Source organism: Zootermopsis nevadensis, unplaced genomic scaffold (genome assembly GCF_977971745.1).
Source record: "Zootermopsis nevadensis isolate Lab colony 2312 unplaced genomic scaffold, Znev_1.0 Znev_ptg000010l, whole genome shotgun sequence".
Taxonomy (NCBI): Eukaryota; Metazoa; Arthropoda; class Insecta; order Blattodea; family Termopsidae; genus Zootermopsis; species Zootermopsis nevadensis.
In genome coordinates, this window is record NW_028259142.1 from 610,990 (window position 1) to 637,158 (window position 26,169).

At 36.7% G+C, this 26,169-nt stretch overlaps 1 protein-coding gene and 1 long non-coding RNA gene across 5 annotated transcripts; one reads left to right on the forward strand and one right to left on the reverse strand.

The window, feature by feature from the left end:
* The first annotated feature begins 147 nt into the window (after positions 1 to 147).
* LOC110834835 (uncharacterized) lies at positions 148 to 25,882 on the forward strand. 4 transcript variants are annotated; one of them, XM_022074377.2, is made up of 12 exons: positions 148 to 1,729; positions 1,847 to 2,005; positions 3,088 to 3,279; positions 3,967 to 4,089; positions 5,437 to 5,490; positions 9,983 to 10,218; positions 10,884 to 11,019; positions 11,959 to 12,015; positions 13,835 to 13,960; positions 14,633 to 14,759; positions 15,250 to 15,576; positions 16,345 to 25,882. In XM_022074377.2, the coding sequence occupies exons 1-12, from the start codon at positions 1,699 to 1,701 to the stop codon at positions 16,646 to 16,648; spliced, it is 1,872 nt and encodes a 623-aa protein (XP_021930069.2). In that variant the 5' UTR covers positions 148 to 1,698; the 3' UTR covers positions 16,649 to 25,882. The 4 variants fall into 4 exon arrangements, with proteins under 4 accessions (XP_021930069.2, XP_021930071.2, XP_021930070.2 ...); XM_022074379.2 differs by lacking the exon at positions 11,959 to 12,015; XM_022074378.2 differs by lacking the exon at positions 5,437 to 5,490.
* On the reverse strand, positions 4,608 to 6,338 carry LOC147874165 (uncharacterized). The gene is made up of 2 exons (XR_015534383.1): positions 6,133 to 6,338; positions 4,608 to 5,519 (listed from the first exon to the last, which is right to left on the reverse strand). It is a non-coding gene; the product is annotated as an uncharacterized LOC147874165 (long non-coding RNA).
* Positions 25,883 to 26,169: the final 287 nt, after the last annotated feature.

Below are 26,169 nucleotides of genomic sequence, written 5' to 3' on the forward strand. Positions count from 1 at the left end.
CAGTGAAGTTCATTTTATGGCTGTCTCCTAATGAAGAGTAATTTTATTGACATGTTGACAATCTTATTTCAACTGAGGATGGGGGTAGGATCAGATGACCAAGAATGTTTTTGAAGTCATTCCATGCCATCTAAGGAAAGTGGCTAATGTTGACCAAACAACTGAAATCATAATTCTACTTTGAGAGGCATGTCACGTAATTTTATACTTGCATTGTGTTGTAAAATTTCTGGCAGGGATATGAATTTTCTGATGGTTTTAATGATTTTAATCTTCAGTGATGGGTGCAGGGATCATGAAACTTATCAGCAGCCAGTGTAATGACTTCAGAGTAGTATTTTGTTAAGGTATTAATGTTGCATTCAGATGAGAAAGAAGAGATGTTGCAAGTTTTGGTAGGAAGAAGAATAATTATTTTTAAGGAGACCTTGTATTACATTTTGACTTGGAAAGTAATTTTGGAGATATGGTTTATTTGCATTTAAGTAGATGTGCTCCATTTAAGTTCCAGCCCCTATGTGAACTGAAATATGTATTTTTCCTTCACATTTCCTTTGGTATGCCATCAGGGATTTGATTTGGTGTACATTTCTTCAAGCTGCCTGAGTTGGTGGAGCAGTGTCAGAGTACAGCAGGACTACACAGACCCACATTCAAGATTGTTTTAATAAAACTTATGAATTGATAGAACTTTTTTTCTCTCTCCATGCACCAAGGTTTGTGATGAGTGATGAATTTATGTAACTTGCAAAAAGTGGTGTGAAATTTTGAAACTCGTTTCCATTCCATAATCCTGTTACGTAATTCTGGCACGTGTTTTTGGTGATTGGATTGTGTTTTTCTTAATAGGTAACTGGTTTGTAAGTGGCTCGGCAGTTACAGCATTTTTCTACCTATCTAGAATTGCAAATCAGGTTCTGTCATTGTGATTGGATTCATGGAATATGGTTTGCGTTAAAAGAACTTGGGGTAACTTGCTGGAGTGAAGTAGGTTATGTATCAAAGATATTCAGGGGGGGGAAATGCATTTACTCGTTATTTTGTAGTAAAAAAAATGGTGTCTTTCAGACCAGTGCATGTCCATGAAGTTAATCAGATACCTGAAGCTTTCCACGTACCGAAATGGGCCCGTTTTGCGTAGGAACTATTAAATAATAGGACTGGTAGAAGTAAATGAGCCAGACTTTTCCGTTCGTAAGGAAGGGAACGTGTGAATACGACCTGACGTCTATATACTCATACATTATTTATGCTCATGGTTCTTTGTATGCACTGGTTTTCAGTTTTACGTGTACAGTATGTAATTCACAAAGATTCATTTTGGTAATTGCCGTGCTCATTACAATTTATTGTTTGTATGTTGCGTACTTGACTTGAAGCTGAAATATATGCTTACGTATTTTGAGTTTATTTTTAATTTTTCGGCGGAAGGATACGGTCAGCGTACGAATGCATAGCCCACTCCGAATACATGGTTGTTACGTGTTCTGTCTTGTTGAGTCAGGTCTGGTTATGTAGGCCGTGAAATGACGAGTAGGTGGGGTGTATCCCTTCCGGACCAGGTTCCAGTTTCTTTTAATCAATAATGAACTTACGGGTGTAAACGAATACAAATTGCTTCTTTTAAGTTAATTCTTGTGTGATTAGCAGCTGTTCGTTAATATTTTTTTTTGTAATTTTGCGTATAGAAAACTACGGATGATCTCAAGGATGAATGAACCACAGAGAGGTTAGTTATATTTTCTGTCGCGTAAAAATAACATAAATAAATTATTCTACTCAAATTCAATTCAATGTTAGTATTCCTTTTAATCTTGCACATCGCTTCTCAATTTTATGGATACAGATCACATTGTTATGACTCCTAAATGCAAGACAGCTTGTTCAACAACACTTGCAATTGAGAGGAGGACTGTTGCAAATGAGGTAGAAACTGACGAGGCCAAAGTACATGTAGCTGGTGGAGATCATCGTGGTATTGTCATCAATAAACAGGTAGCACAAGGTATGAATCATAAATTTAAGACATATTTGTGTTACGCCGATTTTAACACTCTGAAGTGACAGTATCATCAGGTTTATCCAGCCATAAAGCTGAAATTAAGTTGCAGGTAGCTTCAGAAGTATTAACGTGATAAGCATTGCAATGATTTCTTCAATTTCAGCAGCTTTGTTCTCCAGTATCCACATATCATGTTGTGCTATGAGAGTAAAATTGTGAATTTGAAAGTCGTTAAGTGATGATTGCATGTCAGTTATGTTCAAACAGTACAATGACAATGTGAATTTATACATTTAACTTGCATTTTACATCTGTATAAGAATTGTCCTAAGATATGGACTTTATCCCATGCTGAAACATAGGATATTGTAAAATTCTTAGAAATTCATGATTCATAGGACCAAGTTTAGGGTGTACAACATGTTATAAAACCAAAGTAGCTGGTTGTTACAACTATTTACAGATATCTTGTTTTGTAAGGATATTACATAGTTCAAAGTAATTGTACCAGAGAAATATTTAGAAATATTTACTGTACTTAAGAAGTTCTAATTAAAACATTTTTTGCAGAGTAGATGGAGTGAGGTAAGAGATAATAATCCTTTAATGCTGGTTGAAGTAGGTTTGTATGTATATGTAAAATAAAATACGTGAGCATGTCACAAAACCAAAATTGTAACCATTGACTGTGTAAAATTGAAATGGACTAAATCAAATGTAGCTTAATGATGTTTGGAAATGTTGTACTGATTAATGTCTTATACTCAGGCTCTTAACTTTTTTCCTGTATGTTACAAACAATAACATCTGTTTTGTATCATATCCTTTTTAAGCTCTTCTCCTTATCCATTAGAATTAAATTCTTGTTATATGCTCCTCTGAAACGTGGTAACCACTTAGAAGATCATATGGCATCATGACCCAGAAGGCCACAATGAAGAGTGATGAATATTTGTTTGAAGGTAAATTGTAAGGGGATAAGTATTTAAGAGACATTTATTTTGTCATGAAGTTTCAAGATAATGATTTAAGGTTTTACATGGAACTACAATTGTACTTCACTTCCATCTGGTATGTGCTTGCAGATGAAGATAATAGCCCAGCGCAGCTTTCGCTTGAATTCCGCGTGTTCCTTGTGTCTGCGCAAACAGGCAAGCATACCCAGGAGAGTCGCACCCTCCAGTTCTGGTTCGCTGCTTCCACTTCAGATGCAGAGAACGCTGCGGTAGCACAGGAATTCTTTAGAGAATTAGTCAGCCCACAAGATTTCCCAAGGGGTGAGTGTATTTTATTTGTTCTGTTTTGTTTATATTTTGCATGTATGTATGTGATCAATGTTCCACTAGCAGACGGTTTGTGTCAGTTCTCCCAGTTGTATGATCCATTTAATTCAGAAAAAATATGTTTTCAGGCATTTGGACAGTATGTTTGTGTTGAAAATTAACTTTGTGGAAAGGAGTCCTTCAGAAGAGTCACAAAGTTACTAATACATTTTTTTACATTTTTTGAAACATGAATATTCAATAGGGTTCAGTGACCATTCCCTGTTTTGAGTGACACGAATGTAATCAACACCCTTCCATCCTGTTTCCTAAGAGCCATTTTAAAATTTCCTTTCTGTTTGTGTCTAGGTTTTTTATGAGTGATCAGTTCCCTTAGGGGGCTCCAAGAAAACATTTGTATGAATTCCCATCCCGGTTACAATTCTGTGCCCAGCTCATCCTCCTTTATCTAGGATTTTTTGAACCCTGCTTTCTTTGTTTCAAATAAATGGCAGGCTAACAGTAGCGTGCCCATATGTCTGTCTGAATGAGTTGATGGCATTTTATTAAACTTTGTGTGGACATTGTGCCTCTAAAGGCCACCCCCACCTTTGTCCTCTTTAAATTCCTTCTCTAGGAAGTATCAACATTATCCAGGTCATTGTTTACTGTGCATGTGAGCAGAATGTAATTTCGCTTCAGATTATGTGGGGTTCATTAAAAAGGTGATGAAGCTACTGCAGCACGGCTTCCCAGCCATTCGGAAGGTGGAGGTCACCTTGGCACAACTGGAGGGTAGCCAGGCTCCGCTTCCCACAAGACCCTGTGAGTGCTGTATTTTTTCTATTAATATATTCTTTCATTTATTTTTAGGGGTGAAACTGTTTTTCCGAGTGGAGAGATATATCAGAGTCGCGTGTTTTAGTAATTGAGTTATACGCCCATTTCTGAAGATTGCTTATATTTGTGTGATGAAAATAGCATGCGTGTGATTCCTTGTCGTCTCTGTTCGATAAATGAGTCTGGGTTTTATAATATTTGTTTCACCGCAGTTCTTTAATTTCTTTAATACTTCTAGTTTTGTTAGGTAAAAATTTTATTAAATATTTTTATGCATTTCTGATTATGTTCAGTGGCATGTGTTATTGAAGATAGAGGAGTCTGCTCCTTATGTATTTTAGTTTCATGTTTATTCAGAAGTAAATATAGTGGAAGTAGTAATTTTGAACATGTTTTCTTTACATGTTCAGATCACAAAGTCTGCCACATTTTTCTTAAAAGAGAATGGATTAATCCCAAGGTATGTAAGTTGTTTATGAAAAATGAGGAATGTAAAGCTAAAATGTGTTTCTCAAAGTTTTATCTAGATCTTAAATTACAAATGCATTTTGAAGTCAGGCCATTATTACATATTAACTTTAGAAAGTGTAAGTGTATTGTATTCATTTCTACTTGATTTCGGGGAGTGCAGTTTAGGAATGACGTTTTTGGTTCAGCAGTAGAATGAATGCAGCTTTGCGCCGAATGTGGTGAGTCACCAGACACCTTTGAGAGATGATTGACAATCGCTGTTAGCATGTTTTGACAGGAACTGTTGCACAAAGTCACACTGGGCGGTGACTAAGTTCTATTCAAGGCTAAAAATAGTCTCCCACTTGTCTCTTTGAGTCATCATTTAATGAATGCAGAGGTTGAAACATTGATTCTGCAGGAATGTTATAAATGGTTTGCGAATTTCTGTTACCAGGCAGAATATATCCAGCTGTGGGTTTTGAATCAACTGACATGAAAAAAAATTATAGTGAATTTAAAAATGTTTTATGCTGTATTTAATTGTTATTTAGATTTTCCCACAATTTCTTTACTTGTTACTCACATATGGAACCAGGTTCTGAAATATCAGTGGGTACCTTGTTACAGAAGATTGTTTTAAGTGTCACGCTGCCTGCTGTCGTAGCAACATCACTTGTGTTTTGAGGTGTCCTGTGAAATTTCAGTCACACTTATCCAAGATGCTTAAGTATTACATATTGGCATTCTTTTATGGAAGCGTTTTATATGTGTGTATACATTAAGAGTTTAGAAATGGCTTATGTTTTGACAGTTAAAGAGATTACTATTTGCATCTTCAAGAAAGAAGTAGCTCATTGTATTTCTTGCATTCCTCTGTAGCACGGGCGGATGCAGTGCTGATAACCTTAGGGGTTCGCTGTCACAGCAATTCAGGTTTGGGCAGGCTGTGTCTCTCTGCAAGCCTAACCCACGTAGATAACATGTAGTACACGTATAAATGAGGCTCAATAGCTGAACAGAAATGGTCAGTGGTAACTATGGTTAGGCATCGGTAGCTCTTGTTAATCCATTTTGTACCAACAAATAAATATTGAATACTCAGTGTTGCCCTGTTCTTGCCAGGAAACAGATGTGAAATTTCTGTACAGATGCTTTATCTATTTAAATTAGACCGTTTTTATGTTGGCAGTAACTTTCAAATTGTGATTTATAACCCACACAGTCAGGGTTATGAAATGCGCTGTTGATGTTACATCATTTACGGGAAAGGGAACACGCTTGTTCTCTTTTCATGCGTCTGGCCACGTTGTTTATTAGGTTCTCTTTACTCATACAGAAACTTCCACCTCTGTTTTCCACCCATTTTCATGTCTTGTATTTCTTAATTCTGTCATCAGATTTTTGCAAAATTTGGTTTAAGAGATAGAAATGCATGTATGACTTTTGTGTTAGTGTTTCTTTGCTTGAGGCCCATATGAACTTTCATTTTTAACTTCTCACCAATAAAATGTTATTTCAGGCATATGCATCTGTTTTAATATCTGAACACTTTTTTATATGAATCAGAACACTTACAGTCGGCCACCTTCAATAAGAGATGTTCATTTAGCCCATCGTCAGTGTGTGTTGGTGAACTCACATAATTTAATATACGTTATATGTCTGTGTCGGTGTATTTAATCATTTTGAGTGTCACACTGTGTGCCTAGTTTCGCAGCCTTGAGGAAATTCACGTAATGTTCAAGTTCGATATGAAAATAATGTTATTTATTGGAATTTTACTTTCATGCCCGGTTTTGTCTGATGATTCATTGTTTCCAAATTAAAAAAATACATAAACTAGTTTCACTATCACGGTATAGATTTTATAACTGTGATCCAGATGCATAAACTTTCAGCTTGAAGGTTTGATCAAACTCTGTTTATAGAAAGTGTGGGAGGTGGATGTGTACAGACTGATAAACATTCAGGGAGTAATAGATAATGTTTTCTTTGGCATAAAACTTTATGAACTGCTACTGCTGCTCCTTCCAGCTGGCGTGCAGTACCTAACAGTGTGTCGTGTAATGCGTATGTCGGGAAGTGCAGCTACTGAAATGCTTTCTTCCATACTGTTAACCTCGTGTTTCAAGTATAGTTTATTTATTAGCGATTAATCACTGAGATTAGAGATCTTGTACTGCTGACCTTTTATTGGCTATTGAGCATACTTTAATTGTCCAAATAATGTTCTGGGTTTGAAGTTAGTTTGTTATTGTTTCTCTGTTGGCAATAGTTCCATGACTATAGTTGTTTATGGCTGTTAACAAGTTACTGTATTAATGCTGTATAATGACTCATGAAATAGCTATAAAATTTGTAAGAAGGGATTTTCAGGTGAAAAATAAAATATATTCCAGTAGGCGTAAAAAATTTGCTACAAAGACTGGATCTGGCTTCTTGGTTCCTGACCCACATTTTTATTTTGAAGGTTTATTGAGATACTTGATTAAATAAGGATATTTCTGTGCTATGAATTGTTAACGATTGTGAAAGAAGTTGTTGTAATATATTTGAAAGCATTATCCTGTATGTTATGAAGGGACTGAGGAAAATGCATATTCATCAGAGACTTGATGTTCTCATTATGGTGCAGATGTCATTTGGTGTCTTCTGTGTTGTAATACTATGCAGTCTTTAGCTACCTGAAAATGGGGGTGGTACAGTCCTCAAACACATTAGTAGCCACCTTTGAGACCGTACGGTGTTACGACAACAAAACTGCAGTTGGCACATGTTTTTCAGTTTGGTAGCTGTGATTTATTAATATCTTGTACACACAGGTGTGGGTGTTAAGGACTTATAAAGGTTTTCTGAAGAAGTTCCCCACCCCCATATGTGTGCATTGCGTAGTGCTTAAAATGTACGAGGGTAAAATTTAATCTTACCTTTCCCAAGAAGCATGTCTTTGTGTGGGAAGATGTGCAGATCCAAATTTTGTAATACAGAATCATTATTTTAATACAAATAATAATTTTTAATCCAGTGTATTCAATAGCTTGAGGTACTGATGAAAGGGTAGAGCATTGGTTTACTGTGTTGAGGGTTAGGTTCAGAATCAAAGAAGCCAGTGATTCCTTGGGAGATGAAAATAGCTGAAGCATGATCTTGACCACTATTCATGCCAAAGTATGAGAATGGGTGAAGTTTCACCGTCATACCCCTGTTTGCCTTACATGTTTATGGTGATTAAACATTGGGATGACTTTTCTTTATGTAGTAAACCTGAACAGTGGATCTGTTGCCAGTTAGAAATGCTAACAATGTTTCTGATTGCTGCCTATAAAATCAAGTTTATTTTATTTATCACAGAAATAATTTCATGATGCACTAGTGCCATGCATAGCTGGTGGTGCATGAAATATTTGGATTTCACGTTTTGTTTGATCTTTACATCTAACTTGTGTGTGTTAATTGTTTCCTGACTTTTATTTTTTTGTTTGCATTTTTTTTAATATACTTTTTCCAAATATTTGTTTAATTGTCCATTTATATGAGTTGTTCAGAAGTAACCCTACTACTCCCGTCTCTACCACCAGAAGTAAACTTCAAATTAAGAACTTTCAGTAACTTATACATTTTCTCATAATCACCAGAAATTAACAACATATACTTCCTTAAAAGACACGGTGGTCTAGCGGTTAGAACGCTGGCCTTGTAATCCTGGGGTCTCGGGTTCGATTCCCGGCGGTGCCCGAATTTATAACTTGTGTTGGGCAAGGCCGTGGTCTAGGCAACACGGAGTTTTCCTCCGTGGCATCCCAACAATTACTCCATTCACACACAGAAGAAGGCAATGGCAAACCACTTCTGGATCATCTGCCAAGAACGTATATGAACAGGTCCCAGTCCGAGAAAAGGATGGAAGGATCCTGTTCATATGGACCTGTCGTCAGACAGAACACTAAATAAATAAAATACTTCCTTAAAATAGCCATGCTAATGAGATGTATGTGTGTAAAACTGATAATATTTAAATCAATATTCTTAACCAGTAGGTTACCAAAAGTAATTTGTCAATCGTAGACTGGACGTATTCACCACAGTCTTACACTTCACACATCATAGTGCATGTGCTGATCGCTGCAAAATGTGTGTCTGTACTATAAGCCAGTTGTGTGCTTGAAGGGCTGTAGAGCAGTGTGAAGTTAGCATTCTAGAGGAAACGCTGAGAATCGCAGGTATGATAAAAGGTGCTGCTTCTCATACACTGCGTAATATACTACTACTCGCGTTCCATCCAGTGCCAAGGGCTTTCTTAATTTTTTAAGGATTATTGTTTGTTATATTAGCAGAAATTCCCATCTGTGTTTGCATACGTGCTTTGATGCTCATCTTGACAATATTCACATTGTTTTCTTCTGTTCATACAAGGGATTGATTTTTCCTGCCATAAAAATAACACCTAACTTGGGTTTGTTGTTTGTGCGTGATCCTGAAGATTTAGTGAAAGAAAATTTTTGCCCTTAAAATTTCCGTAAAGGACTTTGTCTTTAAAAGGTTAATCATTATGAACATAAATGTTTTCTAAATGATGCGATCAGTTATTGCACAGTTAACACATGATTTCAATGAAAGCAAGTGCAATCTGGCTGCGTATTGCACGTGCAGCTGTTGTAGTCGCTGTCCGCTCCCCGTAGCTTAGTATTACGAGTCTCTTTTGTCTTGAATATTGTTTAACTGGTAATATTCATTTAGTTTTCTTTTGTTCAGAACAGAATGTAAGGCCATTTTGTATTTACTAAGAACATATGTTTTATTGCATGAAAGAAAACATTGTAAAATTGAGAGATATTTTTTAAATACGTTTGTGTGTAAATTACTTTCATTTTTCTTGTCTGAGAATTTGATTGTTTCCTTTTTGTCTTGGATTCATCTTCTAACTTCATAAATATTCTTATTTGTAATTAACTATCTTTGGAACTTTGTGTTATTCATATTCCAAATGTTTATTTCCATGGGGTCATATGCTGATTTTGTCTCTGAAATTAACCTTTTTTCAACTCTTTAAGTGATTGTAAATGCCTAATGTATTTGTGGGTTAATTTCTTTGTACATGTTCAAATGTTTGTGCACTTGTGGAAGCCGCACACAGATTTCCATTTGTAGTTATGTTTGTGTAATGTATGTTTTATTCTTACTTTAATTTTAACCGTACTCATTGTGTATTATGAATGCCTCAGATATCGTGTCTGTCATCAACACTTGATCAGAGGTGGGCACGGAGTAGGTGTTTACCAGTTATTAAACAATCGAGACATTAACCATTTTAAAAATTGTAAATTTGATGTCTTCTTGGCCTTGTAGTACAGTACATGTATAGGCTTAAGAAGTAATGTTATGCAATGAGGTTCTGTGCTGTGATATTTGTTGTCCTTCCTGACAGTATCGGCAAATGAGGCTGCTTTGGGCATGGTAGTGGAGCTGACTGAAGCTAAGTTGCTGGAGTTAATTGAATCGGCATACCCAAACCCTGTTACTGTTGAGGAACTGGCAACACAGCATGGCTGGGCTGCAGATGCTGTCAGCGAAACACTGACTACTCTTCAAGAAAAAGGGTTGGTTCAGGCTCTGGAGCATGGGGCTTTTACCCGTGCAGGAAAGGCTGACTCTCACATTCAGGTACATTTTATGATGCTTAGTGGCACGGTGGAAAATTAGAGATTTCCCTTTGACTATTGGGTTTAATAAATGAACTGTATTTTCTTGCCAGAACGTAACTTTAGAATTTTCATTTTAATAAGTCGTCCGTAGACAAATAAAAATGGATGTGTAAGTTTTTACTCTTATTCGTTTTTGTGTCAGGGCTTCGTACTATGGCATGAAGCCACAAAGCTTACAGCTAAAGGAAGTCTGAAACATAATACAGAGTAGAACTCCATGGTAAAGGATCTTACTACAAAACATCACAGATACTCATGTGGTCAAGACATTTTATGCTGTTATGGATCTCAAAGGTTAGCCACTCATCACAGAAACCTGTCTTCGGACCCGCTGTTCATACAGTTCAGTCCAATTTACATCTTCATGATCTGTTTCTTTAAAAACTATTTCAGTATTTTCCTCTGATGTACATCTAGGTCTCCCAGGTGGGTCTCTGGCTATGTATTTTCCAACCAACATTTTGTAAACACATTTGTGTGTCCCGTAAATGATTAGTTTGCTCGCAAACAGTGAGGTGTTAGTGCTTTCAAAATTACAGTATTGTGAAGACACTATATGTGAAATGTACCTTTGATTTGTTGAGTTAGTCAAAGTGCCACTCGTATTTTGTGCTTTCGCGCCAGGTGGTGCGGCAGATGCCAAAAATGGCGAAGTCAAAACAGCCGACCATTGCTGTCATCACAGCACAGTACTGTGAGAAGTTAGCAGTTGATTCCATGCTCGAGAATAAGGAGACATTTGTCCGTTACACAACTGTGGGTAAGCTTTCAATTTTACATTTTTCTTATTTAGATTATAGAACAGTTGTCTCTGTAGTGTAGTATTTAATGAAACTATTAGCTGGCTCAAGTATCATTATAATATGAAAAGCAGAGCTGCGCCCCGACTTGCTGAATGCAACTCCCATAACACTGTCCAGCACACAGATCAGCTGATCATGATTAAGCTGTATTTATTTTCCATCGACACTGAAAATATTTAGTTCCTTTTACAGAATTGCTTTAGCTTAATGTCATCATTGTCGCATTGAACTGTATCAGGAAAAGTTTTATCTTCTTCATGATGAAACTTTTTCTGGTGTAGTGTGATGCTGATAAACTTGTACTGAAACACAACCATGATCGATCTACGTACATTAAGGTGGTGTTGGAAAATGAGTTATTTCAGTCTGATAAGGCACTACAGCATTCTGAGATTTCAGGTTCTCATGTCAGTGATTATGAAAACGAATGGAATGTTGCGCCATGAAGTCTGGTATAAGTTCATTGATGTTTCAGGGGTGCTTACTACTTCCTTCATCAGGGCAGCAAGCACCTCTGAAACATCAGTAAACTTCTACCAGACTGCATGGCGCAGCATTCCATAGAACTCACATTCTCTACAGAAGTGTTTACAATAGACCGAACGATAGTTGATCAGAAGTTATTTCTTATTCTGTCTTAATTATCTGAGAACATAAAAGGCAAGACTTAAGGGGACATGTGAGAAATAAATATGCAGTTTTAGGTTAGGTTATTTTTGTATGTTCTGATCTTTCTAGCTGGTTCTCTGAACAAGGAGTAGCTTTGGAAAACTCTACATTAGAGGGCTAACATTTAAGTATATTCCTCTTCTAAATACAGGTGTACTTGTCGAGCATGGTTTGCAGTTCTGGTGCTGAGTTATGAGTGTATTTGTCAGAATATTTTTTTAACTCAGGTATGTCACCCGATCAGCAGCCGTGCAGCCCTCGGCACAGGCGTCGTGTCAGATTTGGTAAGATGCTGCCGCATCTAAGATGTGATGACGATGCTTCTGCTTTTGTTCTTTTGTTATCGTTTGTGATGTTTTGGTTCTGGTACTGCACATTGCTTCACTCAGACTAGTTTATAGAATTTGCCATACAGAGCGTCTGACAGTGTGGATTGAAGCATTTGAAAGAAATACGGTGCAATAAGTTTGTCTCACAGGGATTTTATAATCTGTGTAATCAGTCTACATTGTACATGCTAACTTAAAACCATAATAAACACATTAACCCAGTCTTAGATTTTTGGATTTTCTAAGTGGTGTAATGGTGATCTTCCTAGTTGTGATGCCTCCATCTTCAAATTGAAGGTTCACCACACAGTGTTTTTTTCTAGTGGGGAGTTGTTAGCCCCCCCACCTAACCCCCAAACTGGAGGACCACCCCTTGTCAACTGTCTGCAACTGCTTATGCAATATATTTGAAGCTATCCTGTATGTATGTGGATGCTGTTTGTTGTCTTCATTCGCAATAAGATGATGGGCCATGCCGTGGTGACAAGCGACCCATTTGATTTGGTCTTTCTATTGTTGGTACTGTAATAATTTTAATTTTATTTTAGCAGTTTAGAGTCACTTTCTGAGTTTTTTTAGTATTTGTTTTGTTCCACAATAAATATTATTCGAAATTGGTTTTGGGAGGAAGTTGATAAACATTTCCTGAAATTGTCAGACACTCTTGATGAAGCAAGTGCACGGTTTGTGGGTCGTGCTCCAGTCCAGAGGCCAGCGTATTCCAGCACTACAGCACTGCTTTCGGCTTTGCAGGTCAACATGTGGGGAAAATGTTAGCATAAGAGCATAAGTAGAATGGAATGTCAGGCCTGGAAAGACTATGAGGAAAAGTAGATGTGTTCTACTGTCAGTAACTGGACCATCAAACTAAGCACCTGTCCTGGTGGGGTAGTTGCTATTGACAGCTTTAATTCATATTTCATCATCATAAGTCTCCATTGTATGTCTGTCACATTAATGCAATATTTCTGAATGGTAGGAGGATGTTTGCTATGTGGGAAGTTGCATTATACAACGAATAGAGAAATAAATATGATTTTCCATATATTATGTGTTTTAAGATTTTAAGGTGAAATTTATGATAAATAATACCTTGTTGGGAAATTTGAATCTCACCCAAATTGAAACTTGCTTGAAATGTTGCTTAGAACATAGAACCAAATTGTGAACTTGTCCTGTTTCTGCTATAAGTCTGGGGTATTTGTTGTATTCAGGGATACATTAAGTGTGGGCAGACAGTGCGTGTAGTCCGAGAAGTTTGCTTTGCAGGCTGTCTGTTGGGTCTGGTGGTTCAGTGTATGTGTAGTCTGTTGTACAGGTGCTGGTACGATACTGACCTTAATTGTTGGCTGCTTTTGTCATCTGTTGGATACTCATATGTTATTTTATATTTCTAACCTTGAATTTTACATTTCTTTTAAACTCGTGCCACTCCATTTTATATTCCAGGGAAACTGTAACAAAAATCCTGTTGCCCTGACAAAATTTAGTTGGGCTGTATTAGGCCTCGTTTATTTTCAGTCATGCGAACGAGATCTTACTTTCAGTGTCCATAGAGAAACTATTATGCATGAGATAACTATTACTATCACTGAACATTGCAACATTCGACTACAGCATGTCTTACACGTGGCAACTCAAGTAATTTAAATGCTGTATTTCTCTGTGTTTGGATGATAGTGACCTGTTCTGTAACGTCATATGTGGCATAATGCTAAACTCATCCTACTATGAATTTGTATATAATGGATGTGATTGGCGTCATTCTTTAAAGGTGAATCAAATGTTTACACACTGGGTAACATCGGAGCTCACCGCATTGTGTGCACCAAACTGCCAAGTGTGGGCCACACGAGGGAGGCCATGACAGCTGCAGGCAACACCACCACAAGGCTTCTTGGTAATTCATGCATGACAACTTTTGATTAGTACATCCTTAAAGGTATCATGTGTATGGTTTATGGGATGTGAATTTTAAAGCATATAGAAGGAAGTGGTCGTGGCCTAATGCAAGATACTGTCCTGGAATTTTCCTAGAGGGACTGAGTAAAATAATTAAATATTTAATCAGAGTAACCTGCTGGAGGGCAAGATTTGAACCCAGGACCTCCAAAATACAAAGCAGGTACATGTCTGTTCAATACTTCAGTTCTTGTAAGATTTGAGGTTTTCACAGCGGTGAGTATGAAGATTTCCGTCTTCTGGGTTGTTGCGCTGTGTAGACTGGTCTATGTTAACCAACGTTTCAGAAGTCATACTGCCTCCTTCATCAGGGCGATGAATAAGCCAATAGGGTGTGTGGGACTAGGTTTATAGGTGCCGGAATGTGAATGGTGTACCTATGCACCTATAAACCTAGCACCACACACACTATTGGCTTATTCATCGCCCTGATGACGGAGGCAGTATGACCTCTGAAATGTTGGTAAACTTCTATCATAGCACATGGCACAGCAGTCCAGAAGGTGGCCATGAAGACCTCAGATCCTACTTAGGTTGACATTTGTTAGGCATCTGCATTAAGAATACAGGAAGTACAGAAATTAATCCTAATGTTATGTTATTGTTTCAGGAACATTCCAGAAGGTGGATTATGTGTTCCTGGTTGGAGTTGGGGGCGGGGTTCCCCATTACACAGACTACAGCAAGCACGTTCGTCTCGGTGACGTAGTGGCCTCATACCCTAATAGCCCTAATAGGTAAAATTCTCATCCTCCAGTAAACCCTGTAACGAATGACGTTTCTTCACAAAGCCTTCATTAATAGTGTTTTGACCTTTCTGTCTTTCGCGTACCTGGAAAGAGTGGAGAAGTCCACTTCTGAGTAGCCATAGGCCAGCATTTCATTCACTCCCAATGAGGATCTTGTAATGAGTGTAGTTATTGGAAGACAGGATTTTCATAGCAACATGGATTCCAAACCACTGTGGGAGTCCTTCATTTTCCTCATTAACAACATTTTTGGTATCAAAGGCAAGGAATGAAGAGACTGTCAAGAAAGTCCAACTGGTCTCTGACTTGAGGTCTTTGTCTCAGGGCTCAAGTGCCTCAAGCAGGGGTCCCTACATTGAATGACATAGTCACATTCTCTCATGTCATTGTGTCCAGCTTTCTCTCTCCTCCGTCAATAAACATGTAAACATAACATTGTACAGTTCTGTTCAGGATTCTGTGCATATTTGTTTTTCAGTTCCATCTATATCTACTGTGAGAATGCCATATCAAATTTAGATGGAACTTACGAATTTGAAACAAAGGAATATTGTCCACGGAACCTTGGCCTACAAACAATTGTTTCAAAATTGAAGGCAGAGTCAGAAAGAGAAGGGGGCAGTATCCCCTGGAAGATCTATCTGGCTGAGGCAATGGAAACATCACAAGCAGACACTAGCGAGACAGACTTCTCGCAGCCTTCACTTGATTCTGACAAGCTTTACATGGCGATCGGACAACAGGATGTAATAGAAGTCACTCATCCTTCGCCCCTCCCGGGCAGTGATGTTCCAACAACGTGCAGGTGTGTATGTTAAGACTGATCCTTCAAAATTAATGTTGGTAACAACTCAACAGAAGCTTTACTGCTAGACTCAGCATGTCCAATGGTAGATTTAAGTTTTTGCAGTGTTCTTAATTTCAGCAACAGTAGAAGTTAGGTGCTAACCTTCAGGAGTAGGTGATCAGTCAGACCGAACTCTGGAGTTTAAGGGTATGCCACTGCAAGATGCAGGCACCTGGACTGCACATAAGACATGTACAACCAATGAAGGTTAATAATACTATTGGTAATTACTGTGGCAGAAGAATTTTTTTTTAAGTATTAAATATGATGATGCTCAGTACTTTTACATTTTTTTTTATTATTTTTTGCATACTTTGAAGAAAGTATTTATCATTTTTTGGAATGTGTGAACCATTACTTGAAAATTTTTTTGCAGCTATTTCCGCGTGACATTCTTTATAATTGCTGAGATTTTAAGACATCTTTCAGGCAACTGCAACATTTTTCACCAGCCAAGCAATCTTAGTGTGGCTAATTCCCAGTCAGCTGTGCCAGCCACATTGGCGACTTGCTTATGATGAAGCTATCACCAGTCAGACACCATACTTGTACGAATGTCATGCAAGACTCCACATGGTTCTATCATCTCAGACAACATTCTCAAGATCAGATTGTGGCGATTGTGGCATGTTCTTACACTGTGCATATATTTCCTAATCTGTTATGCATTTTGCAAGCTGTATTTGTCGTTTTTGAAGTCATGTCCTATTTTTGTTAATGTAACAGGGAGTTTGGTTGCCCAGTTCTTCACCTGTCCCCCATAGCATCAGGACGGGCGGTGTCACGAGACGACAGACTGCGACAGATGTTCTCCTCGAAGTGCGGTGCTCTTGTTTTCGACTCGGAACTGGATGCTGTCCTTGATTCAGTACTGGGGAATTGTCGTGACAGTTTCTTATGTCTTCGTGGCGTGGCAGATTATCGTGGCGATGGATCTCGTCGCTCAGAATGGCAACCTTATGCAGCACTGGCTGCTGCTAGTGTCATGAAAGCTGTTATATGCGCTATGGACCCTCCCCAAGACAACTAAATGTCTCTTTATTTGGTATAAATTCTCTCTGCTGACAACATGGAGAAGCAGGCATACTACACTTTAGAGTAACAGAACAAGCAGAATCGCAGCAGTTTATTTCAGTAAAATATTATCGTATTATGAGGCTCGTGAACACCTGCAGTTTCTACTGTTGTAATGTTCTTGAGCTTCACCTATGTTGTATGATCTGAAACTTCAGCGGCGAATTGCACGCTCGAGTTTTAACCACGTGTCACGGGTGATAGCCCAAGGATTTTATTAATTTACATGTGTTGCAGTCAACAAGTATTTAATCCAGAAATTATTAACAATCAATGTCAGTACATTACCATAAGTTGCATGACCACTTCTTTCTTTTATATATACAAACATGCAGAACTATTTGTGTGATTCTTCCAGTCACCACTGAATAGGGTAGAATATTTGTTATTGAGATTGTGCGTGATGTTTTATCTGTCACAGTAGCGGAGTGGTACTCCTTTGTCACTGAAATTGCCATACATCATATCCCTGGCCATGTAGATGCTAATGTTGAGTCAATATATTAATTAACTATAAAATATATGCAATAATTTTATTTGTTATTATTTTGATTCTGTTTTTTAAAGCATTCACCGTACAGTGGTATCTGCTGCAGGAGGTACTTGCGGTCGATAGTTTTAGTGGCATCAGAATGAAGAATTTATATGTCCACACTTTGGCAACTTTTAGAGTCTTCCATATTTTCTCTTAATCATTTACAATGTAATATGTTGCCAGCTGTTTTCTCCAAATCTTTCAGATTCTCTAGATTTTGGGTAGTGAAAATCAGACACCTTGTAGGGGCTGTACGGATATCCACAGCTGCTTTTGTGTGAAGGTGCACTATGTTAGCTATTCATTGTGGCATCTGACTTGATGCAGTATACAGCTGTGATGCTGTGTTACGAGTTCTTGAAGCCTATTGGTGAAATGTAGCAGGAGTTTGTACAGATATTCGCTGTCTCCATGAGGTTACTTTGTCAGGCATTTTCTCTTGGCCTTTGTTTAGAAGTTAATTGCCTGATAACATTTATCACATGTCAAGAGTACTGTTGGGGACAGTCATCCGGCCATGTTTCTTGTAGTATACTTTACAGGTAGAGGCAGATTCAAAGTTGGTAGTCGTGATGTCCGCGTCTGTGCAAGAGCCCAGATAGTTCTTGAACTAAATTGCCCAAGTCATGAAAAACTCCACTATAATGGATGACAGTCAGGACATTTGGAAGTCAGCAAAGTGATATGACAACACAATGCCTGTGAGATCGAATTTGCACTGTATAAAAAGTCAGCTTTTTCTGATTCAAATTTGTAAATACCAAGTGCGAGTAAAGTAAATACATTGTCCTTTGTTAGTTTGTGAAGAGTCCCACAGTTGTGCATTGTTGTTATATTTTTTTTTATATTTCTTATTCTTCTTGGTTTTGGTGCTTCCTTGTGAACATCTCAGAGTCTTTGTTAGCATCAGGCAGGTGAATAGTTTCTTCTTCCTCGAGGGTTTGAATCTGTTCAGAATCTGTAATGCAGTCATCATGATTCTCATTACAGAAAGGGTAATGTAACTTTTCCCTATTGAATTCATATGTGTAACAGAAGAATGCCAGTGCAGCTGCTTGAGAAATAACATGTTGCTGTATTTCCATATTACTAGTTAAAAAGTAGGTGTTAATTTTTCCAGTATAAATGGATCCTTATTTTTGATTGTGGATGTTTTAGCACCTTCCAATATTAATTTTGTGGAATCTAAATCATCTCCCAGAGACCGACGTGTGCAAAGCGTGATTTGATAAAAAAAATACGCTATCTTTTACAGTACATGTGAAAAGTGGTATATGTTCTTCGAAAAATTTGGCAAAGTACGGTTTTCCACACTTTGTTCTTCCTACCAGAACAGAAATTTTCTGGATGCAATTGGAAAAGTCAGCTAACTAGATCTGTCACATACTTGATTGTTGAGGAATTTTGGATGTGTTTTGATAAATTATTTTTGTTTATGATCTTGTATGTTTTTTTGACAGTTTCCACCAAAACTTGTTGAGGTGTTTATTTGCCTATTTGTTTATAAATAATGGGAAATTGTGTCTTTTCAGGGAGTCATATAACGTGTCTGTCGTAATAATTTTCTTGCAACGATCCTGCTTGTAAAGCTACCAAATTATTGTCATGACCTGCAGCTGACCTCTTTTAATTATGTCTCATTTTTTAATTTATTGCTTATATTGTATGCAGTTATAATACGGATTATGCAGATGACTGACGTAGTTATTTTGATAGTAATGGTATCAGTGCAGGTTGAAAATTAAAGAATGAAAAATATGTACTGGGTAAGTCCAGATGTTAGGGATTTGTAGAAGTAAATGTGTGTGTTGATGTGCGATAGAATCAAGGTAGAAGTGTCTTGGCTTGGTATTTATTATTTATTTTCTAAAGACAGGTACATTGATTTTATGTCATTGACCTCTTGGCTTGGTATAATTACTTCATCTCGTAGAGATTCAATCAGTTTAATATTTTGTGGTGGCAAACTCTAATACAGTTAGCTGCTCATATAAATGCATACCTTTCTCATATAAGTGCTTATTTTTAAACAAGGATGGTAATGTTTTATTAAGGAGTATTGAAAAGGAAAAGTGCAATTACAATATGTGTAAAGAAGTTATCATTGAAAACTGTAAATGATGTATACTCTTCTGTAGTTATGTAGAAAGTAGCATTATGTTGCTTTATTTATGTGAATTTTTTGACACTGTCTCAGTTTGGTAGGGTATGTAGCATGAAAGGATGATTTTAAGTGGTGAATTGGGAAGGCAGTGGAAAGATTCTCCTATTATCTGTTTTAAGGTTCTGTTGTAGAATCTGCCTGGTGAGTCTGAGGAAAGTAGAATACCCTTTAGAGGTTGAACTCTGAGCAGCAAGCCTGGTATCAGATGACCCGCATATTCAGTATGTTAAAATTTCATTTGCTTCATCCAGATGTTAAAGTATCAGTTTTTAGAATAGGAAAATATGAAAAGTTATGTCAAATCCATTTATTCAGTTATATCTTAACCTTGCAGCTGTCTGTATTAGAGTTTCCGCTAAAGAATTATAACCTGTAATTCAGTATGGGTGAAGATTTTGTTTTCTGAACACTGGTCCAAACGGGGTGATTAAATGCATTACTTTAATGTTTACCAGTGCCTTGAAAAGGAAGGAATGAAACCTTTCCATAACTGGTGGAATGTACACTGAACGTGTTGTGTGTTCATTGTAAATACATATTGATAGAATTACTAATTTTATTATATTTGTACGTTGTGTTACATCCTTGGTGTAATCGGATGTGAGCGCATATATGTAACATACAGGTTGTCATAACAGGGTGAAGCATAGCATGTAATTGTCAAGAAGGCCTATAATATTGAATAGTATAAAGGTAATGCACTGCTAATAATTGAGATGGTCGAATGGGTTGCAAGAAAAATGTACATTTAATCCCAGAACTAATATATGATACTTCCAAATGTGTGTACAGATAGCAGGGAGTCTTGCTGATCTATTTTCGATATATTTGAATATAGGCTATGTGAGCTGTTTTTTAAGTCAAGCCAGCTTGTTGGAAAGTATTTAACTATTTTTTTATGCTGTTGAAACATGTTATGCCATGAACAAGTGAAGTGGTACATCAAGTGAGAGCTTCATTAAATGTATTTACATGACAAAAGTAGTTAAAATTGTTCATTTCTTCAAGTCCCGTGTTACTTCACTTGGCAAGGCTGTAAGTAATAATTCTGAAATATGTATCTGTGTCCTTGTCGATGGTCACACGCGGCGATAATCTATATTGTTATGCATAATGTTTATAAGAAACTAATATTTATACCAAGCCAACGAGTAAAATTCTTGATACATGCCTCATGTCAACACTAGTAACAGAAAAACTGCACTTATGAGAAAGTATAATTGGTACAGTGCTTAACATCTTGTAGTAGCTCACATATCAACTGATTTGCTTGTATAGTGGCACCTGGACGTTTATCACCAAGAATACATCTAACTGCAGAGATTGAGTAGTGTCATCTGAGATTTGGTGAAAAGTGCAACTGGAATATGTTTTCTGTTTCTGAACTTAAAACAGAATTATTATTCTAGTGTTGTGGCTTTTGTACAGTGCTGTACAGTGGTCAAAACACATTCCAGATGCGCTGTTTCCATATTTGTACTTTGTGAGGTATCACAGTAATTTATGTGATTATAGACCCTTAAGTTTAAGAAATTTTATTAGGAGGGATACTGATGTTATTTGTCCTTATATATCATCAGCCTTGTGAAAGGAAGGCTGTACCTTTTGTGCTTTGTGTTCACAAGTATTGCTGTGAATTTTTAATCATCTGGTTCAAATTGTGGTCATGCTTGCTTGTTTGTGTTTGGATTGCAGTGGTGTACTGAATTTGCTATGTGACTTCTGTGACAAAGGCGAGACATCAGCTTTGATGTGATTTGTGGATGTTTTAAGTCTTGCCTTGACATGATACTTTATGTTTTCTTGTGACTTCTCTTACAGCAAACATTATTTTGTGTGGGGCTTGGTGGTCTCAGGTTGAAACACCAGACACTCATTGACAGAATTGTGCATGTTTTTCTGAAGTCCAAACTGTGATTAAGTGTTAAAATATAGGATTTGAGGTTTTCACAGTGGTGAATCTGAAGATTGCTGTCTTCTGGGTTATTGCCCCGTGTAGTCTGGTAGATATCCACTGACATTTCAGAGGTATTCATCGCCCTGATGACTACACGGCGCAATAACCCAGAAGACGGCAATCTGTAAGTGTTAAAATGCTTGCCAAATTTCTCTAAACATTGATAGAAATGTAAGTAAACCATTTTGAATTTCTGGGTACATATTTCAGAGTTGTTATATTAAATCACAAATTGTTTTTGTTGTAACAAGCTCTGAATGCTTTGGTTTTATAATTAATTGATTTCCCCCTTTCTTTTACAAGGCTGGTGGTTCTGAAGTTAATGTTATGCATTTACTATCTTGCCATATTTATTTTTATGTAATATTGTATGCTTTTTTTTAGCACGTTGGTAATATGTAAAGTCTGTCTGTTCTATGAAGGGACCCTGTCTGTGCCTTTGCAGTGTGTGCCACAGATTCCAACATAGAATACACAGAGTATATGCGTCTTTCCTGCAAATGAAAAGGCTGGTGCATGAACAAAGACGTATCTTGTTTCCCTAAAAAAACAAAAGACATAATTGCATATGCTTGTGCCTTCTACATGTTTGTTTAGTTGAGGTGCTCAATGTGAATCTAACAGGAAGTTAATGATATTCAGTCTGGAATTAAACTTGGAAACTGATCGTATGGAAAACAATTACTTCGAACAGTTGCCACAAATTTCATAGTAATTGAAATTTACTTTTCCTGATGTGTAATCTTTATGATAAGTTTTTCAAAACAATGAGTCCCTACCATGGTGGGTGGTTTATAATATGAAAAAAAAAGTATATTAATTTGACTTGTCCTGTGTTGTTACTGTTTTTTGTCTTATAATTTTACCATCTAACAAGAGCTGTTTTTGATAGTTCTGCCACGATATGTCTTGGCCCTCGACCATAGTCAGCGGCATAAACAAAATCATACACATATCTGCCTTTAATTGCTATCAGTTATTGTATTTATAGATGAACTGAAAATCTCTGGTACCTCTAGTATGAACATTTGACAGCTGTTTTGAAGTTTCTTGAAAGAATTGGCATTGAGGTTTGTTGATGGGTAGAGAGAAATGTTACCATAAATCATAATACATGATAGTGACTGTGAAATCCACAACAAATTCTTAATCTGTAATTTGAAGCTTGATGTCTGAACTGAATGTACTTGAGAATGGAATGTGAAGCCACGAGCTGCATAAGGTATAACTAGTCTTTTAATATTTTGTTATATTTTGTGATGTTTTATTTTTGTATTTGTCCAAGGAAAAAGAAGGGTTGAAAACTGAGTGGAAAATGTTGTGTTAGAAGGAATTAGAAATTATTATTTATTAAATTAACATTATACAATATATAAGCTTTTAAGTGTTCATGAGTACTGTGTGCTAAATTGGTGAGTCACAATTAACCCATATTTATTTGTGTTTCATAATTTGGAAATGAACTTTTTTAGTTCTTGTGAGACAAACTGTCTTTATTAATAATGGTGCAAGGCATTGGCTGGAACAGATAGCCCCAAGAGATCAGCAAGTCCTCATGCTCCGTGGTATGTGCTTGAATATAAAAACTCGCAACTTCTATCATGACACGCTGCTGTTCTGTTTCGTTTGCAGGCAGCGCTATAGTCTCTGTTCCTGTGATGCCGTTTTCATGTCCAAGTATAAAAAGCTGTATTTAATATCTTCCTCTGAAATAACATTTCCCATTCAGTCATGTTTCATTTTATGTTTAGCTGAGACTTCATCATGAGCGACAATGGACTGATCATTCCTCTAAGAAGTGGACAGCTTTCTAAGGGATAATTAGTCACTTAAAGATAACTTTATTCAAGTATTGGGGAAATGGGGTGTTAGTAGTTACTATTATTACATCTGGTCTTGTTTTTATTACAGTTTGTTCAGATTTTATTTTATTATTAATAATAACAGCTTATATTTATTAATGTTGTTTTAAAATACTGTCATTTTTTTGCATCACTGTTTTTGTAATACATTTGTGGACTTAGTTATAGTTACTTTGGTTTTTAGTTGATAGACTGACTGCTTTCACATTACTTCTAGTTTTGTAAGTTGTTTATTTTGATGGCCAGTCTGTCGCTTTGTATCCGAGATGAAGTGTGTCGGTTTTGAGACTTGGTTGTGATGCTGTATTTCTGTCTGGGAGCTTCATATCTGCACAGGATTTGTAACACTTATGCTAGAAGTAAGGAATGTATCCAGGTTTGTAGCTGGAAGGCCTCATTTTTGAAAGGCCATTTGGTAGATGAGGTGAGATGGGAATAGTCTTAGGATAGTAGGTTCTTAAAGATGTTAACTGAATTGAACAAATTTAGGATAGTATTGAGCGCTATGCTTTTGTGGTGATAATGATAAATCTTTGAGTCATGTGATGAGAGGTGATTTTCTTTTAACACCCGCTCAAGAAAGGCCTTACACAGAATGTGGTACAAATGAGTAGGTTACCACGTGTTGGTTTGTAGATAAACTTTCTGATAACCAGTAGCATTTGAGTTTTTCACAGTGGTGAGTTCTGGGTTGTAGTGCTGTGTAGTCTGGTAGACCAACATTTCAGAGGTCCTTGCTGTCTCCATCATCAGGGCAGTGGGTTATCGTCCTGTTGATGGAAGTGCAGCAACCCAGAAGACATCCATCTTCTGCTAACTACACTGAACACATTATTGTCACAGGTTGAAAAATATGGCAGAACAAAGCCATCTTGTGTGTCCACAAATGTACGTATGTGCTGCATTGAGAATTGTAGGCCTTGTGGTTAATTTGATATGTTTCTTTAGAGTTGAGTATAATTGAGTACTAATTTCATTACAGGTGTACATGATTTAGATTGTATTTAAAAAATATTTATATATTAATTACATATTCCAAGGGCAACTAATGTTAGAATCTCCATTGACATGCTAGTCAGGTGCTGCTTGTTTTGTGCATGCACCAGCAGAATGCAACGAAACCAGTCATGAGGCTGACAGTTGGTGCTGTCATGACGTATTGTTGATTGGTGTCGCTATTACAAATTGTTTGGTCTATTGTATTTTCATATATTTCCTTGTCTACAATAATTGAAATGATCATGTCATTTGTGTGTTCAGTACTGTCTTATTTCTCGATGATAATGAATGAAGTGTGTTTATTGGATGGTAAATTTGTTGGAATGTGCTGAAAAGTTATGTATCAAAAATTCTTTCTGAATCTTCTTCTTTGAATGTGATGGTGTTTTGTTACATAGGAAATGTCTTGATTTATGCAGTTCCGAAAGCACACTGGGCCTTGTGCTGTCTGCATAATTTCTTTGTATTATTTTATGACCATTTCTTCATCATACAATGTTTCCCTGTTCTCCCTCCCCCTCAGTAGCAGCAAACCTGAATATCGCCTGCTGTTTTACATTTCCTAGTGCTCAAATGTTCTAAGTTAATGGTGGTAATATGTTGTGATTCAAAAAGATTCATGCTATATTTAATAATTTAATATTCCTTTCATTATGTGTGATCTTGTATGTTTGTTAATATGTTGCTTTTAGATTGTGTATTTATTTTGAAAGACTGCCTTTATTTCTCACGTACTGTACTTTTCTGCTGTTGATTTGGACTATTTGTTTTGATTGAATTTGTTGTTTTCTAATTCAGATTATCATTAGTGAGTACTGATTGCTTGATATATCAAATACTATGCAGACAAGGCATAATCAGTATTTGAAATGGAAAATTTCTGTAGGGCTGAATTTAATGAAACTAGGTAAATATAAATTAGTGGAATGCCAAATTCCATTATCATGTGAAGTAAATAAGTATAATTTTCACACAAACAATTTATAATTAATGTTGAGATTGGAAGAAGTATGGTACAGTTTCCCAGACTATTTAGAGCTTTGTAGAGTTTTTCCAAAAAAATTATCTAGTGACCTTTGGCATACCTTGGATTGTGTGTAAGCTATGGCATGCAGTTCATCAGCATGTCCTGACACATAATATACATTTGAACTTCCATAAGAAGCACTGAAATATGTTTAATGTTTTCAAATATACTGAAGAGGTCATAAATATATTTTAGTGGCATTTAAGGTGGAAGAGTATCGGCAAGGGATTGGTATTTGAGGCGATATTTGTGGTTGAAATAAGTTCCTGCAAATTTTTATTTCAAATATTGAATGTGATGTTGCATTGTTTTAATTTCTTATCTGATTCAATAAGAAGTCAATATATATTATTTTGCCTGGCATTTACATTTTAACATCGTCTCACATATTTCTGTTATGTGAAAATCTTTGGGATTCTAGCAGTACATAAAATACTTAAACTGGGTAGCACTAGTGCAAACATACTCATGCTCACATATGAGGTGCTACTTCATTCTCTTGCTTATATGTGAATTATGTTTCAATTGGTATATGTAGATAATGCAAAAGATTTAGCTTTAATGGAGTAAGCGGTATATATTTTAAGCCCATTTTAGGTGCAAAACAGTGCAGATCATAATAAATATGAACGGAAGTTGAACATTATTTTGTTGTCTTATTTAAATTAGTGCTTCTTCAGTGGCATACCCAGGAGGTAAGCAATGGTGTCTGTGTGACCAGGATCTTGGTCTTTGTTGGCATGGAAGAATAATTTGATTATGCAATTTAGAAGTATAGCTAGATTGTGAAAATGGTTGTAATACTATACTTTCGTTTACTACTCTTGGCGGTCTTGCAATGTAGACCAGTGGGTTAAAAACAGACTGTACACATCTTATCACCCAAACAATGTTCAGCAACAAGTACAAAATTTTAACCTCCTCATTATTCAT